Below are 20,830 nucleotides of genomic sequence, written 5' to 3'. Positions count from 1 at the left end.
CACAAACCTTGGCAGCGAACGTGGAACATCCTTTCTGCCGCAGGCATCTCGAGAACGTGATCTTTTTTGGTGACGGCAACTGGCCAATAAACCCATACATGCTACCTGAAGGCATCAATGTTGCCGGTTTCGGCAACATTGTGGGATTGGCAGGTTGTGGGATGAATATCGGGGCCCTGGGTTAACCCCCTTTCTTCTTAGAATCGTGCTGTATCCTGGGCGGGGCAAGAAAGTGGTGATGCTTTCGGAGGGCCCAAGCAAGGAGTATGGGCTCTGTGGAAAAGGGCGAGGAACACCCAGCACAGCCTGCCCAACTTCGTGATGTGCGAAGCTTTGGAGCCAATCTTCAAGCAGCTGAGTGAGGAAGCTCTCTTGGAGCAGTGCAGCGATAGCATGACTCAGGATTCCAGTGAGAACCTGCATTCCATGATCTGGGATCAAGCCCCAAAGACTAAGCATGCGTCACTGCACAGTGTCCAGAGGGCAGTGTCTGTCAGCCGATTCAAACAGGGTGGGACGAAAAGTGACACTGCGGTAGCTGGGCTACAGTGCCGGCGTTGAAGCCTTGAAAAGGATTGTCGGAAGCTTCACATGTCCAACAAGGATCACACGAACAGAAATGCTGTGGCACTCTAATAGAGCATGTTGTTGGGCTAGTTGGTGCATTGTATTTAAGAAAAAAACAGCCCCAAAAAAGGCACACACAGGAAACATACAAGAAGTCTCTTTTCTGTCTTCTTGTATGTTTCCTGTGTGCACCTTTTTACTTTTTTATTGTTTTTTTCTTAAATGCTGTGACATGCAAGCTTGCAAACAGGCACAAGCCAGCAACAGACTACTGTAGGTCTAGGTGTGCTGAATGCACAATTGTGTGAGTGGGCAACAGATATTTTTTTGTTATTTTATTTTAATTCTGAAATTTTACGTGCCTGTTATAACATCATCACGCAGCCAAACCGGGAATGGAATCAGTTTATTCAGTGCCGGCGTACATATATATATCGCTATGTGATGTCACATAGATCATCGCAGTCAGCCCGCCCAGTACACATGCGGCATGACGTCCTACGCTATCACAACTCCTTCCTGCTCAATTAAATACATGAGTTAGCTAACTAGAGTAACACGTAGTAAGATTAGGTACAGTCGAACCCGACTATATCGAATCCTTTTTCATCGAATTATTCCATATATCGAACAATTTCTGGACACCGTATAGATACAATGAGTATATATAGCAAAAATTATGCTTACATTGAACAAAACTAGTAGCGACTCCCGATATATTGAATGTCAAGCGGCAGAAAGTGCCCCCGGAAGTTGGCTTTCCCTCGCGGTGACAGGAAAATCTGGCGGCGCGGTTCCATCCAACCACTCTCTCTACGTGACCACGCTACCTCGGAGCCGCCGACACCCCCCTGCAAAAAATGATCCTGGCCCGCCCGCAGCGCTTGCTCAGACAGCCAATCAGAGGCTCTTGTGCGCTCGTCGTGCAAGATGGCAAAAGTGTGAGTTGTCTCGCTGCTTTTCTGGTTCATTGTGTGCGCCTTGTGCGCCTTCTCCCGCAGTGTTGCTGTGATGAAGCGGCAGAATTCGCCTTTCGTCGTGAAGCTCGAAATCATAAATCGGGTCGAACGCGGTGAGAAGTCGGATGTCCCCGCAACCTACAAGATTCCGAGGTGCACTCTTGGCACGATCTTGAAGGGGAAAATTAGGGCTAAAGTGGCCTAACTCGCTACCCGGTGCTCGTAGTGCCCGAGGCGCCCGACGCATACGCACGGCCGTGTACGAGTGGTTCATCCGAAATAGCTTCAGCCGTACCGACTTCCGCATGCTCGGTGATGACTGTAAATTCTGATTAATGTGATGAAGCCTTTGCCGGTGTTGCCAAAGTTTGGAGCGAGGTGTCAGAATTTCTGGAAGCTGTTAACGAATCAACGGTGGACGAGTTTGTGAGCGCAAACGATGGTGTCGCGATCATGGGAGAGCCTTGAAATGAAGACTACATTGCCGACATCGTGTCGAGCACAAGTGAAAGTGGGCACAATTAGGAAAGCAATGACCGTCTTTGGCCCACATCTTCCGAAGTGATTGGTGCGCTCGCACTAGTCCGGTGCTTCTGCGCGAATGTGGAATGTTGCGGCCTCAGCTGCTCCGACTCCTTAAACAAAGTGGAAAAGTATGTGCGTTGCACGCAGCGAAATTGCCCAAGCAGAAGAAAATGCAGGACTATTTTGTGCGAAACTAAGCTAGTTTCATCAATAAAGTGATTTTATAAATGGTATGTGCTTTTATGACATCCAATTATTTAGCGGGCTTATATCGAATTATGCTCTATATCGAACTGATATGCGTTTTTTGGCGAGTTCGATATAGCCGGGTTCGACTGTGCTGTGTAATTAACAATTTAACATTACCACGTGACTAGTTAAGATGAAATTACTTAAAGTCCTCAGATCTAAACCAGTCTGGTTGCCGGCGCACACGAGCACCCCGACGTAGTGGTTGCTGTTCCTCCGAGTTGGGTGCCGCTGGCACGGGCGACTCTGCCAAGTATTGCGGTACAGGCTGCTGTGTGCGTGGTGGTACTGATTTGTCATGTTCTAGTGTTCTGCGATTAGGGTCTGCCGACGTCCCAGGGGAACTGGGACCATCCTGGTCTGCCTGCAGTTGTCTTGGTGTCGGAGTGCGGTCGTCTGCCGGTAGCTCTTCTGGTGGCATTTACACCCACCTCTGCGTGCGAGGGTGTCTCACCGGGGTTAGCATGTCCAGGACGCAGGCGATCGGCGTGTGTGAACCGGAGTTGATTGCGCACTTTCACCATATATGTCACAGCACTGATAACTTGGATCACAACACCTTCTTCCCATGAAACGCGTTCACCACGCACAGTTTTCACCAACGCCCGGTCCCCCACCACGAAGCTGCGCTCCTGCCCACGAAACAAATCACGCTGCTCTTTCAGTTTTTTCTGTTTGTCTTGCACGGATTTTGCAAAATCAGGTTTGAGCAGTGAAAGCTTTTGCGTGGCTGGCGCCTCAAAAATAGTTCAGCTGGTGATTTGCTTGTCACACTGCTCGGTGTGTTCCGGTAGGTCATCAGAAAACTATCAATACCTTCCTGTACTGTCTGTCGGCTGCTTACCCGAGGCCTCACGCTTGAGCACGTGTTTCAGTAAGGCCTTTTTCACGGTTTGTACTGTTCATTCTGCAGCACTATTGGACGCTGCGTGATAAGGAGAAATACGAACATGTTTTACACCGTTGGTGCTCATAAATTCTGCAAACTCCTCTGAGGTGAACTGTGTCCCGTTGTCACTCACCAATACTTCGGGCAAGCCATAAGCGGCAAAAGCACCCCGATGTTTTTCCAGTGTTTTTTGTGCAGAGGTTGACAACATCGGCCATACTTCGACCCATTTCGAGAATGAGTCTACCAATACCAGAAACACGTTCATACCCTTCTGTGCAAAATCTACATGGACGCGTGACCAACACTGCACGGGGTATTGCCAAGGGTGAAGAGGAACCGGCCGAGAAGCTGGCTGAACTGCTTGGTAAATTTTGCACCTGTGAACGTACTGTTCAATGGCCAAATCGATTCCTGGCCACCATACAAAACTCCTCGCTAGCATTTTCATGCGGCTGGTGCCAGGGTGCTCCTCGTGCAGCATGTTTAGCACGCGGTCCCTCAGCAGCTCCGGAATTACAACTCTTACGCCCCATGTCGCACAGCCCTGCTTTAGTGACAGCTCATCGTGGTGAACATAGTAAGATTTCAATTCATCTGTGTGCTGTCTAGGCCACCCATTTAGCGTACACATATTGTGCCACGTGGCATAGACATAAGCTTCGCTTCGAGACCCTTGCAATCTCCTCTGCTGTCAGCGGGAGACACTGAAAGATTGACATGCAATTTGATGGCTCGTCGTTTACCGGTCCCTGTTGGGGCAGCCTAGACAAGGCATCTGCCACTTCCGAATTTTTTTCTTTTCTAAATTTCAGCCGGTACCTGTAAGCTGCGAGGGTTCAAGCCCAGCGCTGCATACGTGCGGCAACGATAGTCGGGATATGCTTATCGTGCCCTAGTATCCCGAGTAGTGGCTGGTGGTCTGTATATATAGTGAATTCTCGGCCGTACAGGTACCGGTGAAATTTCGTTAGGCCAAAGATTAACACCAGGGCCTCACGTGCGCACCGCGCATATTTATTTTCTGCTTCCGACAATGTACTCGAAGCAAAGGCAATTGGCTTTTCTTCACCCTCAGCCGTCTCGTGAAAGATAACGGCTCCTAAGCCATATGACGATGCATCCCAAAGCATTGCTAATGGTTTTTTGACGTCATAGAATGTGAGCACCTTGCTGCTTGTTAGCATGTGCTTCGTATATTTAAATGCGGTGCTGCACTCCTTTGTCCACGACCATTTTCCTTCTTTTCTAAGTAGCCGATAAAGCGGCTCTGCTACTGTCGAAGCGTTCTTGAGAAACTTTGAGTGAAAATTCCACATTTCCAAGTACACCTTAAGCTCTGTAACTGTAGTGGGCTCGGGGGCTTGTAAGATTGCGCTCTGCTTTGTGTCGGTAGGGTAAATGCTTTGCTCAGTCACTGTGTGGCCCAAGTATGTTACCGATTTTTGGAAAAAACTGCATTTATCCAGGTTAAGCGTGATGTTGTATTCACTGAGGCGTTGCAAGACACGTTCTAGTGTCTCCTGGCAGTAGCTGATATCTGTCCCTGTGACGATAATGTCGTCAATATAACAGCCTACATGTGGGATGCCATGAAGTACCTCGTCCATCATTGCCTGAAAGATAGCGGGTGCACTTGCCACCCCGTAAGGAAGGCGCTGAAATTCGAACAACCCATGACTAATGTTTACTGTCAAAAATGGTCGTGACTCCGGAGTGAGTGGCAGCTGCTGGTATGCCGAAGAAAGGTCTAATACACTGAACACCTTTCCTTCTGCTAAGGCAGTGTATAAGTCCTCTGGTCTGGATAGGGGGTAATGATCTGTTTTGAGACTAGACCAGAGAAGTCCTCTGGTCTAGCGCGGCAAAATACAGGAACTGTACCCGGTTTCATAACAATCATTGCTTCAAAGTTTTGTATTGTCCCCAGCTTTTTAGAAAACACAAAAGGGTACTTCTGTTTTAGCACCACAACTCTGTCTTCAACTGCAGTCTGGTGAATTTCTAGCCAGTCAAGCTTCAAACATTCTAACCAATTTCGCCCCATTTGTACAGGTGACGTCCTCCCGTTGTCTTTTACAACAAGCACTGGTAGAGTCATGGACTGATTGTTGCACTTAACTACCACGTCACACTGCCCTTTTAGCTGTATTTGCTCCCCAGTATACGTGCGAAGCGACATTTTGCATGGTCCACATTTTACGTGTGGAAATTCAGACAGCTACACTTGCTCCGGGACAATTGTGACAGCCGCTCCCGTGTCAATTGGCATATTCACTGTATGCCCTTCAATTTCCACACTCACTTCATAAGATGATTGGTTGGTGTTAACGACATGGTACAGTTCCTGCTTCTAGTCCTCATCAAAACACTCGAGTGCATGCATGTTTTTTGGCTTCGCACTAGCAAGTGGGCACATGCTTTTCAAATGACCTACAGCCGAACACTTTCGACAAATAGTTTTTGTACCAACATTCTTCCGACGAGTGTTCCCTGCCACATCTTGCGCATTTTTCGTACTTGCAGGCTTCAACACGCTTAGGATTAGCTGGTCTCTGATACTGGTGTGGTCGGCTTTTCACGACCAGCACGGGTGCCTCTCGTTCCCTTGACCGCAGTTGTTCAGTGTCTCGCGCCGCTAGTTCTCTATCCAGGGCGATTTTGCTAGTGCCATCAAATGTCAGCTCTCATTCAGCAAACAGAGCACGCTGGGTCTCTTCGTTCCATATGCCAGCAACCAGCCTATCTCAGAGGGCGTCTTGCAAAAAGTCACCGTAGTCACACTTTCTGACTAAATGTTTTAAGTTCCACGATGAATCCTTCCACGCTTTTGCCCTCTTGTTGTACGCGCCGGTTGAACTTGCATCGTTCTGCTATTAAGGAACTCCTGTGGCTGTAGTGCTCCTTCAGGAGGCATTTAACTTCTGCGTACGACTTTTCTCCCGGGGCTGCCGGCACAACAACACTTCTCAATACTTCGTAAACCTCTGGTCCTATGACTGTCAAAAAGACGGGAAGGCGCTTTGCGTCGACGATATCATTAGCCGTTAAGAAATGTTCAAAACGCTCTAAGTACGACTCGAAGTTTTGCGTTTTCGGGTCGAACTCGGACATCTTTCCCAGTGGCGGAATTTTGACAGAAGTACATATATACGTTACTCATCGGTTTGGTGTTTTCTTGCTTGGACGTGCTGCCAGCTCCAAGCCCCGTTGTCGTTGCTTGTGGCCGAGTACTTCCTAAACAGGGGTGTTAGGGGGGCGGTGCCGTACTCTGGGAGCACGTACAGCGCCTTGAAGCTGGACGAAAGCTCCACTTGCTTTCTTCCATTCGTGCCTGTCCACCCATGCAGGCCCAAGGCCGTCGCTTACACGGGTATGTGAGACCCTCGTCGCCAGTTATTATAACATCATCACGCAGCTAAACTGGGAATGGAATCAGTTTATTTAGTGCCGGCGTACATACATATATCGCTATGTGACATCACATAGATCATGGCAGTTAGCCCGCCCAGTACACATGCGGTATGACGTGCTGCGCTATCACAGTGCCAAAATCACAAATGATTCTGGAATAACTTTGACCACCTGGGGTGCACTACAATGCTAGCACGTTAACTTTTTTGCATTTTGCCTCCACCAAAGAGTGGCCGCCACTGTTAGGATTTGATTCATATTTTTTGTTGTGGCCATGAACACTTGCACAACTTTATTTGCTCAGGGATGCCATTTGTGGGCTTCCTGTTTAATAAGAAGCTAAATAGAGACATGTGAAGCGGGTGGTGCTTGCTTATCGCATTTCATTCAACGATTATGCATGATGTTGCAACAAGCATCTCAAGTGTTATTTTTGCACAGTGGCCACATATATGTCATGAACTTGTTGCTCAAGGACAGGGCTACACAGTGATGCGATTCATATTGCCATATTGCTAGGCAATAAATGTTACTGTCAACTCAAAGTTCAGATTCGTTTTTCTGTTTCCTTTTTTGGACATCACACACTGCCATACGCAGCATTTTCGGATGTTCTTTCTAAGTACTAGGAAAATGTTTGATATCAATATATATTCGTATTGAGTGAATCTAGCCAGTGATCCTATTTATTTATTTCTAAAACTTCCTGCAAATTCTAATTCCTACTAATTATAAATGAATATTAGCAAAAATATTGTAATCAAGTCTACATCTGTTTTTCGACATTATAAGTGCACTGAGAACAATAAAATTAGCATCACCAGCAAAGCAACTCTCTGGCATTCTGGCCATATACAGTCGACTGATTTTTCGGACGCCTAACTTTTCGGATATGCTTAATTTTTCTGACTGTTTCCCGGCCTTAGTACATACCTCATAAAGTCAATGTATTACGTGGCTCAAAATTTCAGACACTCTAGGGAGAACTGTTCGATTTTTCGGTCTCTCCAAGCGTCAGCCGGGCCAACTGCCGCGCATCTTGAGCTGTGTCGCCGACATCTTTGTTTACATTTTCCTCCTGTAGCCTCGAAACCAGTGCCGGTATTTCATGGCGGTTCCTCAGTTACTCGGACGCTGGATTGAGGCTATATGCTAGCAGCTTCCGCTTTCGCAACAGCGTCACTGCCGTAACGCAATACTTTTTTTTTCCCCCTTTCTTCCTTCAACTGCCTGTTTGTGTTTGCCGTGCGTTGACTTGCTTAGCGAGTAGGCCTAGTCATGGTCGTGCTGTTGAGACACGAAAACCATGTTCTGTCACTACTGTGGCTTGCATTTCATTGAATCGGCTTCAGTGCTTCAAGACGCTGTTTCCGGAACTTTTATTTTTGCGTGCAACGTGGCAGCGAGGAGGCACTCAACGAAGTCGGTGTGACAACTTCCCGACGACTGCGCTGCGTGTGCTGCTTAGCCAAGCGTACCGATTCACAGTGGAGAAGAAATCTATGTTGTCATCGGCCTCGAGAGTTCCTATGAACCGAGGCAACTACGCCACAATGTCGATGGCGAAGAAAGCGGCAATCATCAAGCTCGTCGAAGGTGGCCAGTCATGGGCAGACGTCGCAAAAGAGTTTAAAATTTCCAGACAGGCTCTTTCGGACTACATGAAAAACAAGCAAAAGATTAATCACGTTTTCCAGCCTCTAACTTAATAGTAAGCGATAAATTGAGTTTTTTGGGTGCACATTTGTTTTTTCGGACTGCCTGATCTTTCGGACATTTTCGCGGTCCCTTGAGGGTCCGAAAAATCTGTCGTCAACTGTACTTTGTTTTTGTTTTGACAAAGGGAAGTCTTTGAAAAGTCTCGTAAGAAATCGACAGAATTTTTGTATTAAAAGCTTTGTATCTTTTGTTCTAATGCAGATATACAAAATCAAATTAGATATTTACAATCAGCCGAAAAAACTGAACAATACCATTTAATATTATCCAATTCATTCTAAAACTAACAAAATTAGTTTTAAGATCCACGTCCTAAGGTAAAATCTTTGGCTGGCCTGGGGCCAAAGTTTTGTTCTAGTGGGGGCAAGTTTGAGCAGTCATCAGGCTCCATGTGCTACACACAAATGCGGCAGTTGCGCATTCATTCCCCCTACGCATTCACAGTACTGATGCTGTGTGACTGCTTCACACGTGGCTGTTAATGGAAGCACTATAACATTAGTTCCAATGAGTCTCCAAATGAGGCGTTTAATGGGGTGCAGCGATGTTAGTAGGCAGTGTCAAGTGGCCGTTGTGTTTTGCTCTGGCGGCATCATGAGCATTGTATACTGGAGTCGCCCACCAGCTCCATTTCGTTCCGGTTTTCCGTCATCGTCTCAAAATCTTGAGTTGCTTGAACCTCTCCTTTGTGTGTGTTAGATGCGCATGTGCCCATTCCTTGTATAAATATTTTTCAGCTCAAAATAAATTTCACTTTGTTTGCTTGCGACTGTTTTTGCTTGTGGCCGTATTGTTCTCACCTACTATACCATCACTCTTTAAAAGTCCCTAAATGCTCATTTGTAGATTAAACTTCTAGGGCAACAAAAATGTGCAAGTATTCCTGTGTGCTGATACTCCGTAAGGCGAAATAGATGCAAAACAAAGGTCAGAGCCACCTTGTAAGTTCTTTCACTAGCCTCCTATGAGGAGCATCTGGTTGGGATTAGATAATGATTTATCGATAAGCAAGGTGTCACGAGGATCCCATCCTCGTCGCCAGTGTCACGATCCACCCGGGCTCGTGAACAAGGGAGGACTTGTGGCACCCTCCGATAGACGGACGCTCCGCAGCGTGGTGGTGCTGAACGATGACTGATCCAGCGAGCAGCCGTGCTCGTCGGTGTTTATTGTGGTGCGGTGACCAATGTTGCCTGCCGAGCTTTAGCAGGCCACCGAGCTTGGCGGGCGAACCAAGATTACGCCCGAGGAGGCGTCACATGCTACACCCCCTTACCCCCAGTTTGTTAAATGAAAAACGTCCTTGTTCACAATATGAGGCTCTGCCTCCATCCTAGCTGGGTCGATGCTGCCTGTTACCCAGGCGAGTAACGGTCTGGTGTCCTCCGCCGTCGAGTACTCTGCCTGGGCACCAGTGTTGATGGGTTGGGTGTGGCAACGCCGGGTGCTGCCTGAGCCAGCCTTGCTCCATCCGGAGGGTTCGTAGTGGTCGGCCTTGCCAGTGGTGCTGGGCTCGACCCCGGTTCAACGGGTGCCGCACCACTGGCTACGGTTGCCGCCTCTGAGGTGGGTGGTACTCCGCTGGAAGCGACTGGTGCTGCCGCTAGTCCTCCTGGGGGCTGGAACTCAGTGGCAGTCGAGGGTGCTGGCCAGGTCTCGAGGCGAGGCCTGACATGGTCGGTGTGCCTGTGCCACATGGCCCCATCTGGCATGCGGACGAGCAGCGATGAGGCGCTGGCAGGAGACACCACTTGTCCCGCAGACCAGGGTGGGCCACGATGGAAGTTCCTGGCGAAAACTGGAGCTCCCGACTCTGGCAAAGGCTCGGGACGGCATCCTTGGTCAGCAGCCAGCTTCTGCTTCGGCTGCTTCAAAAGCACTGTGGATCGGAGGTCCGGATGCAAGACGTCCGAGGGTGTCTTGACCATCCGACCCAGCAGGAGCTAACAGGGGGCACAGCCAGTGACATCGTGAGGCGTGGTCCAGTACTGAAATAGTATCCGGGCAATCTGCGTCCGGAAATCCCCAGTCTGGCTCTTCTTGAGCTTGTCTTTGATGGTTTGCACCACCCGCTCAGCTGCACCATTTGAAGCAGGGTGGTATGGTGGAACCATCATCCGGCGGATTCCGTTTTTCGTCAGCCAGGCCAGGTACTCTGCGCTGTCGAAAGCAGGACTATTGTCGGACACGGTGACATCTGGCAACCCCTGGGCGGCGAAGACCTGTCGTAGCGCTGCAATGGTCGTGTCTGCTGATGGAGTGGTGACAGGTATAACCTCCACCCACTTTGAAAAGGCGTCCACCACCACCAGGAAGTAATGGCCCTTGAAGGGTCCCCCAAAATGCACATGTAGGCGGGACCAGGGTCTCTGTAGGAACGGCCAGGGGGTGATTTCCACACGACGCGATGCTCGCTGATTCTCCTGGCAGATTTGGCAGCTCTGCACCAAATGAGCGATGTCTTGGTCCAGGCCAGGCCACCAAACATGGGACCGGGCCACCATCTTGGTCTTTTCTATCCCTGGATGACCCACGTGCAGCAACTGCAGAACCCTGGACCGGAGACTTTGTGGGATCACCACCCTCAGACCCCACAGTAGGCAGCTCTGCTGCAAGTTCAGCTCAGCGCCCTTGTGGCTATAGGCCTGCTGCACCAATTCCTCTCCATGGGACACCGCCTTGACCACCTGAGACAGGACTGGGTCCTGGCTGGTCGCTTGAGATACCACAGATCTGGAGAGCACCTCCGGGTACGCGTGTTCCAGCATGAACACTTCAGCAGGTTCTGGAACAGCATCAGGCACCTCTGGCAGGGGCAGGCGACTCAGGGCATCAGCAGGTCCCAGGTCCTTTCCCGGACAATAAACCAGCTGGTAGCTGTAAGCTGCCAGCCTCAAGGCCCCGCGTACCAGTCGAGGTGGTGCTTGCACAGGAACTGCCTTGGCGGGCCCCAGCAGCCCCAACAGCGGCTTGTGGTCCGTGACTGCCTCGAACTTCCGGCCCCACAACTGGTGGAAACGTTCGACACCGAACATGAGGGCCAAACCTTCCTTGTCCAGCTGGCTGTAACGTTGCTCTGCAGCATGAAGCCGTCGAGAAGCAAACAACACAGGGCGTTCCTGGCCATCTTTGTCCCGGTGTGCCAGGACGGCTCCCACACTGTACGGCGACGCATCTACGGTAAGGACAACAGGCTTAGCAGGATCGAAGTGCACCAGCACTGGAGCCTTGGTGATTAGCTCCTTGCTGCGCTGGAAGGCCTGGTCCTGCTCCTTCTTCCAGACCCATTGTTGACCATCTCGAAGCAGAAGATGGAGAGGCTGTAGATGCTGCGACAGGTTAGCCAGAAAACTGCTGTAGAAGTTGATGAGGCCCGGGTAGCTCTGAAGCTCCTTCTTTTTCTGGGGCTTAGGTGCCTTGAGCACCGCATCAACTTTGCGGGGAGCCGGGGCTAGGCCTGCCTGGGAAATGACATGTCCCAAGTACTCAACGCTGGGAGCTAGGAAAACAGACTTTTCCAGCTTGAGCTTGAGGCCGGCGTCCTGTAGTCGTGCCAAGACGTTGTGCAGGTTCTGCAGGTGGTCCCCGTCGTCGCTGCCAGAAACCAGGATGTCGTCCAAGTACACCGCCACGTGCCTCATGCCCCTGAAGAGGTTGTCCATCTCCCTCTGGAATATGGCTGGGGCCGAGGCCACGCCAAACGGTAAGCGCGTGTACTTAAAGAGTCCCAAAGTTGTCGATATTGACATGTGTACTTATCTTTATCGGGCGACCACGTTTCGCCGCCTAACAAATGTAAGTGCACAGCGCGGGACACGCCTACATGTATTCGAAGTTTCTGGAAAGTTATCGATGCTTCTACCCGGCTGTCTGTTGTCGCCGAACCTTGTTTTATCTGATTTCATCGCGTGACGCGAATGGTATAGAACTTTGTGGAAGGCACGCGGGTCCGAACGATTAGTCTGGAACATTCGACGACTGCTGTATAAAAGCAGACGCGCTTGACCCGCTGATTAGATTTCCGACGATCGCCAACCGTGTTCGCCGCTATCGTTGTGCTATAAGTCTAGCCTGTTTTTGTGGGCACAGGTTCGCCCAACAAAAGCTAGTTTTGTATTCCACCATATTGCTGCTTTCTTCACCGTCACTACCACGTGACAATATGGTGACATACTTCCGGGAGGCATCCTGGAGCACCAGCTGCTGGTAAGCATCTCTGAGGTCGAGCTTGGCAAACTTCTGTCCACCGGACAATGCTGACCAGAGTTCTTCAATCCGGGGCAGTGGGTACTTCTCGACGGTAGCGACAGGGTTGATGGTAACTTTGAAATCCCCGCAGATCCTGACACTGCCATCTTGCTTGAGGACTGGCACGATGGGAGCGGCCCATTCAGATGTCTTTACGGGCACCAGGATGCCCTCTCGCTGCAACCGTTCCAGCTCCTGGGTGACACCGTCCTTCTGGGCGAACGGCAGTGGGCGAGGCTTGAAAAAACCTGGCCGGGCTCCCTCAGGTACATAGATGCCAGCCGTCGTGCCGGCAAATGTGCCCACCCCTGGCTGGAACAGGGACTTGAACTGGGTCAGGAGGCTGGGGACGTCTTGCACCACATGCAGGCTGGCTTCCTGGTACTGTGGCAGACGAACGCCCAGTGCATGAATCCAGTTTCGGCCCAGCAGCGTCGGCGACGACCCCTTCGTTAAGTAAAGAGGAAGGGTGCGGTGCCTCCCTGTCGCCAAAGCGAACGCTGACCTGTGCCTGACCCTGGACCTGGGAGAGTTGCTCGGAGTAGCTGCGCAGCATCACGCCCGAAGCCTCGACGGACACGCCGGGGAAAGCACGCTTGAAGAGTTTCCCGGCCATTACTGACATGCTGGCCCCTGTGTCCAGCTCCATGGAAATGGAGCTGGACGCAGATTTCGCAGATTTCGACGGTCAGCATGTATGGCGGCACAGATGACGGTACAAAGCCTGTGCCACATGTAGAAAATCGGCGGGTTCTCGGCCACGACAAGGAGCCTGGTCGCGGAAGAACTTGAGCTTGCTGCCGCACGCCCCCTCCGCATACTACTTGCGACGACTACCCTGGCCGTGGGCTTGTCTGGTACCTGGGCTTGAATCAGGCTGCTGCTGCTGTTTGCTGTTCGTCCTCCCCCTTCGGCATACACGTGCCAAGTGCCCAGTTTTCCCGCATGTAAAGCATTGTGCTCAAGAAAACTGGCACTGTGAGGGGGAGTGGGCACCACCACAGCGACCGCAGGTACTGCCCTTTGTCGCGAACTTGTTGACCGCCGCTTCCGCCGACGGTGAGCCAGTGGCACGGGAAATCTCACTGGCGTCCTTGGTGGCAGCTTCCATTGCCAGCGCTGCCTTCACGGCGTTGTCCAGCGACGGGTCGGGAAGCCCCAGGAGTCACGTCTGCATGGTGGGGTTGTTGATTCCGCAGACGAAACGGTCCCAGAGCAGCGAGTCCAGTTGGTCCCCAAAGGCGCAGGCACTCGCTAACCCTCGTAGCGCAGCAACGAATTGCCCGAGGGTCTCTCCTTCCCGGCGGCTCCGGTTGTTGAAGCAAAAACGCTCCATTAGTGTGGACGGTGCTGGGTTGAAATGCGAGCGCAGTATGGCAAGCAACTCACCCCGCATTTTAGCATGCAGCGTGGCTGGCTTGAGAAGGTCGAGCAAGAGGCTGAAGACGCGGGTCCCGCAGCTGGCCAGGAAAATGTCCCGCTGTTTGGCCTCGGGTGTGTCGTTTGCCTGGAAGAACACGTGGGCTTGCTCCTCGTAAATTTGCCAGGCGGACCCATCTCCCTCGAACGGCTCGAGCCTTCCGTACAGCGGCATGGCGACAGCAACGGGGGGCGGTGTTTCAGCGCTCGCGGCGGCGTGGAACGCCCCGTGGGTACTCGTCGCCAGCTTCGTCACCAGTGTCACGAGGATCATTGCATTGTAATGTAAAGATTTATCCTACTGATTTCCAAGAACTTTCACCACACAAAAATGGCACCAGCATATACTTTGACATCCATGATGTCACACTGTTGTGCCAAGGCTTTGGTTTGAACGTCAAACTATAAAGGCGATACTCTAACTTTAATTTTCTGTGCTAGTAATGAGCCAACTCCTGGAAAATAAATGAAGCTTCAAGAATACCGAGCTCATTCAATTTTGCCCCTTTAAGAAAATACACTTTCCTTTTTGCATGATGCAGTGTGGTGCCTCATTGGAGTTGGCCTGTGGACTCTGAAAGTGCTATTCTCGAAAGCAATTGACCAAAAATGTGGCCCCACTATGGAGGATGTGTGAAGAAGAGGTCTGGTAGAACCAGTCTTACTGTGAATGTCAAATGTAATGCGATTAGCATTGACGCAATGTAGCAGTGTTGCCAAATTTCTCACTTCTGTCTATCTCGGCGTTCAGTGCAATGCTCTGGTCCCATTCTGTTCACTTCACTTTATGCTTCATGCTTGGCTGCTTTTGATGCTGATTTTTTCACTTCTCTGTAGCAGACTTCTTCAATTTTCCATTGCCAACTTCTTGTCACTCATTCTGTCTGTCTGTTCCCTACCCAGTGGCACTTACCTGCAAGGGTGGTGCAGCTGCACCACTATGGTACATTTTTTACTTGCTGCACCAAGCTGCACTAAAAAAATAAAAATAAACATGCCTTTATTGCACCCTAGCGGTTGCGAAACATTGAATGTGACCAAGAAGGGTTCGGATTCGGACAACTTTCAGAGGGTATAGGCAGTAACTAAGTAAATAGCACAAATATTGTTAACTTTGTCCCCATGATATTGGGAGCTGCTGCTTTTGTCACCTATCGTGCCGTTCCAGCCTGCGTTCTCCTGCATTTGGGTGTGAGGATGTGCAACCATATTGGCACATCTGTGAATCCATGTACGTGTTTGGTGGGGCACTTATGAGTTGTGTATCTTCAGGCTTGTCCTGCAAGATACGTTGCCTGTGAGCAACACCGTGGCAGAGCACGAGTCATACTTGAGCCTAAGAGCATTTGCTAGAAGTAATATGAAGTGCCCGTGCACAGTTGTAAGAATTTTACTGCTTTTCTCATATACTAATATGCTCAATCCGCATGCACTGCATATATATAATACACATCAATCTGCAAGTCACTGCATTGTGATTGTGTTAAATGCGCTTAAAGCACGCTAGGAGACATCTCACAGCATATATTTGGTCACATAGTGGCCGTGATGTCTACATCGCTAAGCCATAAAGATAACATGTTTAACATGGATATTGACACGTGTACTTCTTTATCTTTATCGGGTTACCACTTCTTACCACCTAACAAATGTTATCGCACAGCGTAGGACGTGCCTGCATATAAAAGAAGTTCCTGGAATGTTATCGATGGTTGCATCCGCTGTCTTTCCCCACAACTTGTGTAATCTCATTGCATGTATGCGCGACGCGAATAGTGTAGAACTTTGTGAAAGACACGCGGGTCCCATCGGTTACTCTGGAACATTCGACGACTGATCTATAAAAGCCGATGCGCTTGACCCGCTGATCAGATTTTCGCCGATCGCCGACTGTGTTTGTCGCTATTGTTGTGCTTTAGGTGTAGCCTGTCTTTGTGGGCACAGGTTCGCCCAATAAAAGCTAGTTTTGTCTTTCACAGTATTGCTACTGTGTTCTTTAACGTCACTACCACGTGACAATATGCAAGGAGAAAAGAGCAAAGTGCATGAAGTGCGAAGTGCTGGTTAAAACTGGTAATATGTGAAAGTACTCACGCTGGAAACCTGACTGTGTTAATAATGCACTGTTAGTGTTGGCCATGGTAATTAATGTATGTGTTGTGTACTGAAGAAGAATGAGCAGTAGACGCTGCTTAGAGAAAGACGACGACGACGACGAGTGCTTGGAAGGCTTGTGCCTGTGTCGCCGAAGCTCTGTGTCCTCTCGCTGCGGTGCTCTGCTATCTGAGCGTTTTAGCAATTTAACTATAACGCCTCTTGACATTTGGTGGACGTGCTGGGCCCTTCCCAAACCTGGAACTTCGCAGCCGGACGCTCCCTACCGTTTCTGTCCTGCCTCAGGACGCCGCGCAGCCCGAGTACAGTTGGCAATGGAGTTCAGTACAGTTGGCAATGCCAATAAGCGGATTCAGTATAGAGTGGTAAACACGCCCAGCTCTCCACATCGGCCGCATCCATGGAGGAACAGCATGCTTGTAAATTCATAAAATCATTACTAATGGTTGAACAAGTGCTAGTTTGCTGTGCATTTTTGGAGCAATCATGATTTGAATTATCCGAAAGATGGCTGCAGGTATGCTGTCGTATGCCCACTGATATGCAGAAATTTCTCAACATATGCTGGAGCTGTGCCAGAAAGCCTGATTATTGTGCAGAAGAAAATGAAAAAGGACCGGAATGTTTGCTTGTGTTTGTGCATCATACTTCTGTAATAAGCAGCAGCTGGAAACGTAAATCTTGCTGAAAATAACCTTCTTGTCCTCTATGAGTTCGAATAATGAGAGTTTCTAAATTTAAATGTCTGCCATTGGGACAAGAACCAAAAGGCTGTTTGAGTTATCCGGTACTTTGTACCGGTATGTCAAACTGAAACATTTTTCGTTCCGGTTTTTGTTTCCGTTCACTGAAAACGATTTATCTCCGATTCAACTCCAGGGCAAAAAAAGTAATGGTTCAGATCTGTTCAAGTTAATTTGCATAACCAAAGAAAATTACAGGAAAACAGCACAAACTTATTTTGTACAAAAACTCAACGCCACTGCTAAGCTGAACTGAAAGATTGCGTCTGTCGACTGTTCTTCAGGCTGCACATATAGTTACAAAAACAAGTTGTGCACATCCAACACCAATGCTGGAATGCTATGTGAAGCCAAGCTTCATTAAGGGAACACAAAAAGTCTTGCCTGAACGCATCCTATTGTTAATTGGCTTTAATGAAGAGGTTAATGTCTGCCATTCACAGTCATATTGGGCACAATAAAAAGTATACATGCTCCACTGTCTCGGGTATCTTGGACACATCACAGTCTGGCGAGTCCACGCATTAGATGTGGTTAAAATGCAGTCGACGACCAATTTTTCGAACCCACGAAAATGTCCGAAAGATCAGGCAGTCCGAAAAAACAAATGAGCCTCCAAAAAACTCAATTTATCGCTTACTATTGAGTTAGAGGCTGGAAAACGTGATTAATCTTTTGCTTGTTTTTCTTGTAGTCCGAAAGAGCCTGTCTGGAAATTTTATACTCTTTTGCGACGTCTGCCTGTGATTGGCCTTCAACGAGCTTGATGATTGCCGCTTTCTTCGCCATTGACATTGTGGCGTACTTGCCTCGGTTCATCGGAACTCTCGAGGCCGACGACAACATAGATTTCTTCTCCATTGTGAATCGGTACGCTTGGCTAAGCAGCACACACAGCGCAGTCGTCGGGAAGTTGTCACACCGACTTCGTTGAGTGCCTCCTCGCTGCCACGTTGCATGCAAAAATAAAAGTTCCGAAAACAGTCGCTTGCAGCACCGAAGCCGATTCAATCAAATCAAGCCACAGTAGTGACAGAACATGGTTTTCGCGTCTCCACAGCACGACCATGACTAGGCCTACTCGCTAAGCGAGTCAACGCACGGCAAACACAAACAGGCAGTTGAAGGATGAAAGGAAAAAAAAAAAGTATTGCGTTACGGCAGTGACGCTGTTGCGAAAGCGGAAGCTGCTAGCATATAGCCTCAATCCAGCATCCGAGTAACTGAAGAACCGCCATGAAATACCGGCACTGGTTTCGAGGCTACAGGAGGAAAATGTAAACAAACAAGATGTCAGCGACACAGCTCAAGATGCGCGGCAGTTGGCCCGGCTGACGCTTGGAAAGTCCGAAAAATCGAACAGCCCTCCCTAGAGTGTCCGAAATTTTGAGCCATGTAATACATTGACCTTATGAGGTATGTCCTGGGGCCGGGAAAAAGTCCAAAAAATCAAGCATGTCCGAAAAGTTACGCGTCCAAAAAATCAGTCGTCGACTCTATTAACATTAACACAACACCTAGTCTGCCGCTTGCACAATGTGCTGAAAGCTGTACTAACGGTGCTGTTACCTTTAATATCACAAGCAGGTGGTGTGTGTTTAAATGAGGTCTGTAAATGAAGTACCATACTTGAGCCACAACTGCAGGCAATGCATCGGTGAAAAACGCCAAGGAAGGTGGCCAACCTGAACTGAAAACTCATTTTTTTCTTTCAGTATCACTCCAGAGTGAAAAATGAAATCTTAACGTTCCGACTCCAGATCAAGCAAAAATAGTGGTTTTCGGTTTGGTTACAGTTTAATACCATGATTCAAACTATGGGACATAGAAATATAGGCACTTCATGGCACCTGGTAAACACTAGAAAGTAGAACATGCCAACTTTTTGTGCACACTGAAGTTGGATGTTTTACTCCAGGAGTTAGTGCAAATGGGGAGGGCTAGAGAAAAGTAGCGATCACTTATTTCATTGAGCGTCTACATATTTAGAGTGTTCTGTTCAAACTAAATTTAAAATTTGGTGGTCCATAAACTTCCTTTCTTTTCCTGTTAACTGGTTGCAAAAAAAAAAAAAAAACAAGGAAAAGAAAACGCTTCGAAAGCTGTTCTGCGCCGGTACCTGTTCTGGAGGATTGACCAAGAATGTTCAAAGGCCCATTCGCACATGTTCGGTGGCCGATGTTGTCTATTCTCGTGCATGCCCAGCTGGACATTCCTAATGGCCCAAGCTGGTGTGAAAGAGATACAGACGCACTTGCCAAAAAGTTCTCCCAGAGAATGCTAACCATAGCATTAAAAGCATCGAGTTATTTCTCGTAAGTGGATGTAAAAACGTGTCGTCGTGAAGAATGTGAATGGTGTGTGCTGTCCTGCAGTGTGGAGGAGGCTCAGCGGGCACTGACCATGCTCAACGGTCGATGGTACGCGGGACGCCCGGTCAGCTGTGAGTTCAGCCCCGTCGATCGTTGGAAAACGGCTGTCTGCGGTGAGTATCTAATCGATAGGCTGCCTTTTCAAGAACTGCCAGAAAATGTGGGTTTGGAGCAGGGTTGACATTGCAGGTGACCGTGGCCACATTCGTTACAGAAGCGGCATACTTCCCATCCCGGCCACTGGCTGGCTTGCATTTCCAGCTTTGTGCATGCCCTGCACCCCGGGGAAAAGTGGCTGAGCAATAGTTTCAGCATATGTGGCATTTTCTGTAGTTGCCAACCAATATTCAGACAGTTCTAAATTTCGGACACCTTACCACCTTACACCTTACACCAGTCAGTTCTGCTAGAAGCCGAGGGACAGCACCACATTAGGAAGTCTTTTTAGAAGTCACAGGTGGTTGCTATATCTCCAGAGCGGCGTTAGGCAGTGCTTTGTTTCAAGACGCACATCTTTGTCATATGTTCGGCAGCTGCCATACATGTACAGTTGTCGTATTTATTTATTTATTTATTTATTAATACTGTGGATTCACATGGGACTCCAAGCGGGGGCACTTGTATGAAACACCTACATTTTTTTTAACGCCCGTAGGGGCTAGACACACCTGCCCTCCATAAGAGTGTCGAATGAGAGTAAACGTTCAACAGGAAAACTTATTGTTATCTATGAAGTTTCTAGATTTGAACACATGCATCGCAAGTTATCGTATGAAAAAGAAATTCGCCGTTCTTTTTCATATTGATGACAACTGTTAGTCCGTGACCACTTCAGACTTGTTTCCTTCGCCATGCACATTGTAGAAGCCGGGAGTCGTGGCCTCGGAGTCTGGTGTCACACGGAGGGTCACTGCCTAGCCTCTGCCGGCGGTGCGCCTCGTAACGGGTAGCTGGCCTATGCTACTGCGGCGTCGCACAGAGGCTCTGCAGGGCCACACCGTCGTCCGAGCTTTCTTGAGGAGGGCTGCTGCTTTTGTGAAGAGGCCTAGAGGTTGGAGAAACGAAACAGGTTTTTTTACATTAGAAAGGCGAACTTATTCTCATAGAACAAGGGGTATTCGTACTGGCAGGAGCACGGAGCGCAGTACATCATTCTCACAGCATGAACTACAGGTCAGAAGGCTGCATCTTTCTGGTGAACACACATCGGAGCCTACTGGCACTGCTTTGTTCACTGAACGCCACCAGAGAAATACCCCCCGGCGCACACGGCTCACTGTCCCAGAGAAAGAAGGGAATGCTCAAAGGCAGGGCTGTCGTGCTCGACTCCATTTGCTCCTGATATGGCCCAGTAGCGACCGTAACGAAGCGGCATATAACGCACTTTCACAGGAGTTCCTTGGGTCTCGGCGTCGTAGTTGGCGACCAAGTGCCGTCTATCAGTCTTGTAGCCGTCAGACGTGTTTCGCCTTGGTGTCGCCGCTGGTCTGTCTGAGGTGGCGTATTGTGAGCTTCATGAAGCGCAGGAGAGGCTTGAAGGTCGCTTGCCCCGCTGGCCAATCGTAACAACGTATGTGGCACTCAGAGTTAAATAGTGACACAGTCCTGTGC

General features: G+C 49.2%; 1 protein-coding gene across 2 annotated transcripts in view; it reads left to right on the top strand.

Annotated features, from left to right (window-relative positions):
* LOC142573308 (U2 small nuclear ribonucleoprotein auxiliary factor 35 kDa subunit-related protein 2-like) overlaps positions 1-20,830 on the top strand; it is a 234,685-nt gene that overhangs the window by 165,599 nt on the left and 48,256 nt on the right. For both annotated transcript variants that reach the window (XM_075682983.1, XM_075682984.1), the window contains exon 8: positions 19,223-19,332. In XM_075682983.1, the coding sequence (XP_075539098.1) occupies positions 19,223-19,332 (110 nt within the window). The remainder of the gene's footprint in view (positions 1-19,222; positions 19,333-20,830) is intronic.

Source organism: Dermacentor variabilis, chromosome 2 (assembly GCF_050947875.1).
Source record: "Dermacentor variabilis isolate Ectoservices chromosome 2, ASM5094787v1, whole genome shotgun sequence".
Classification (NCBI taxonomy): Eukaryota; Metazoa; Arthropoda; class Arachnida; order Ixodida; family Ixodidae; genus Dermacentor; species Dermacentor variabilis.
Note: the sequence above shows the minus strand (reverse complement) of the source record. Positions and strands in the feature narration are given on the sequence as shown.